The 1,529-nt window shown below is 37.9% G+C and overlaps 1 protein-coding gene across 1 annotated transcript; it reads right to left on the bottom strand.

Moving 5' to 3' along the window:
* Positions 1–6: 6 nt before the first annotated feature.
* Positions 7–918, bottom strand: LOC108356666 (protein kibra-like). The gene has a single exon (XM_017607765.1). It carries the CDS (start codon positions 845–847, stop codon positions 380–382), a length of 468 nt encoding a protein of 155 aa, XP_017463254.1. The 5' UTR covers positions 848–918; the 3' UTR covers positions 7–379.
* Between the last annotated feature and the right edge of the window lie 611 nt (positions 919–1,529).

The following is a 1,529-nucleotide window of genomic DNA, read 5'->3' as shown; positions in this document are numbered from 1 at the left end:
AAAAAAAAAAAATTAAAGATGCACAAATCCAGAAGCGCGCACTTCGTACTTCGCCAATATTAATGCCAAATTTCGTCTTCTTTCATTATTGAGTAATATCTATGTTTTGCATTAAGACAAATAATAAAATTTTGTACACCAACACTACTTCATTACTAAATATTTCTTAATTGATTTATAAAAATATTCAGTGAATATAATTTTCACTTGTCGTCATTTCATCTACACATTTTTTTCCTATAAAACTACGAGTAAGGCACAATTGTTTTGTTTCTTGAGTTTTCCGCTATCCCGTTGGCGGCTATTAAAATTATATAAATATTTATATTTACAGCTATGTATTTATTTAGAAAAAAAAACAGTTTATGTTATAAAAGCTTCACACTTCAACGCCATAATTCCGATCGACCACATATTCAAAACGTTGATCTTTTTGATCGTCACTGCTGGGACTGCTGTTGTTCGGCGCTGGCGCTTTAGCTGCTACGGCAGCGCTTGTGCTTGGCGCTAATGATATATTTGTGGCTGTTGCTGTTGCTGTCGATGCGGCGCTGGCGCTGGCGTTGGCAGCCGCGGCTGCAGCTGCAGCTGCTGTGGTTTTCGCTGCATTCAGTTCTCTTCGACTGATCGCTCCACCTGCATGATTCTCATTGAGATTCTTATTTCTATTGTTGCTAGCTACGAGCGCTGTATTGATTGCGATCGCTGTTTCGCGTGCCTTGTCCTCTTCATCGTCTTCCTCTTCGTCCTCATCTTCCTCTTCGATGAGATCGCCATCGGTCAGCACGTAATCGGCACGATCTGGTAACTCGGGCACTGGAAAACCTTTACGTGTGAAGAACGTCATTTTTTCCCTAAAAACAAAAGATATAAAAATTTAACAAATGGAATTTCAAAATTTGGTTTAATTACCAACTACGTTAGTATGTTTTGCAACTATAAAATCCAAATTCTAAATAAAATTGTGCATNAGAATTTCAAATTTGGTTTAATTACCAACTACTTTAGTATGTTTTGCAACTATAAAATCCAAATTCTAAATAAAATTGTGCATTAAAAGAATGTATAAAAGTGTATTGCATTCGACTCAGAGTAAAAGTTGTTCAGGAAATTTGCAAGTCGTACCTTTCACGGCGACGGTGGGCGAAATATTCTGCTTAAAATTTTTTAGATTTGGTCACTTGAATTTAACATGACTTGACTTAAAAAGAGCAATATCGCCAGCTCCAACACAATAGATGGACCTATCCAAGACTTTTGAAACGAAACGAGGTTTCAGACAAGGCGACTCTCTATCTTTTGGATTTCTTTGAGAGAGAATTAAGGTCCACTCTCGGTGAACAAATCAATGTTTATAGGTCACTCATCACGACCGTCTTGATGTATGGCGTAGAAGCGTTGACGGCCCTTGAAGTTTCGGAAAGAAAAATTATACGGGACAACTCATACGCTGACGACTGTTCGATATTGGGTATAGCATTGAAGACCTCTGTACGAAAGTACCTTTACCTCTGATAGCCTGCAGGCAT

Source organism: Rhagoletis zephyria, unplaced genomic scaffold, assembly GCF_001687245.7.
Source record: "Rhagoletis zephyria isolate East Lansing unplaced genomic scaffold, Rhagoletis_zephyria_1.1 Rzeph_scaffold_63009, whole genome shotgun sequence".
Taxonomy (NCBI): domain Eukaryota; kingdom Metazoa; phylum Arthropoda; class Insecta; order Diptera; family Tephritidae; genus Rhagoletis; species Rhagoletis zephyria.
The sequence above is the reverse complement of the archived record's forward strand: the minus strand, read 5'-3'. Positions and strand labels throughout refer to the sequence as shown.

What these genes read in the sequence shown, in the direction of transcription:
- LOC108356666 (XM_017607765.1), bottom strand. Translation starts at nt 847, where the DNA reads ATGACGTTCTTCACACGTAAAGGTTTTCCAGTGCCCGAGTTACCAGAT.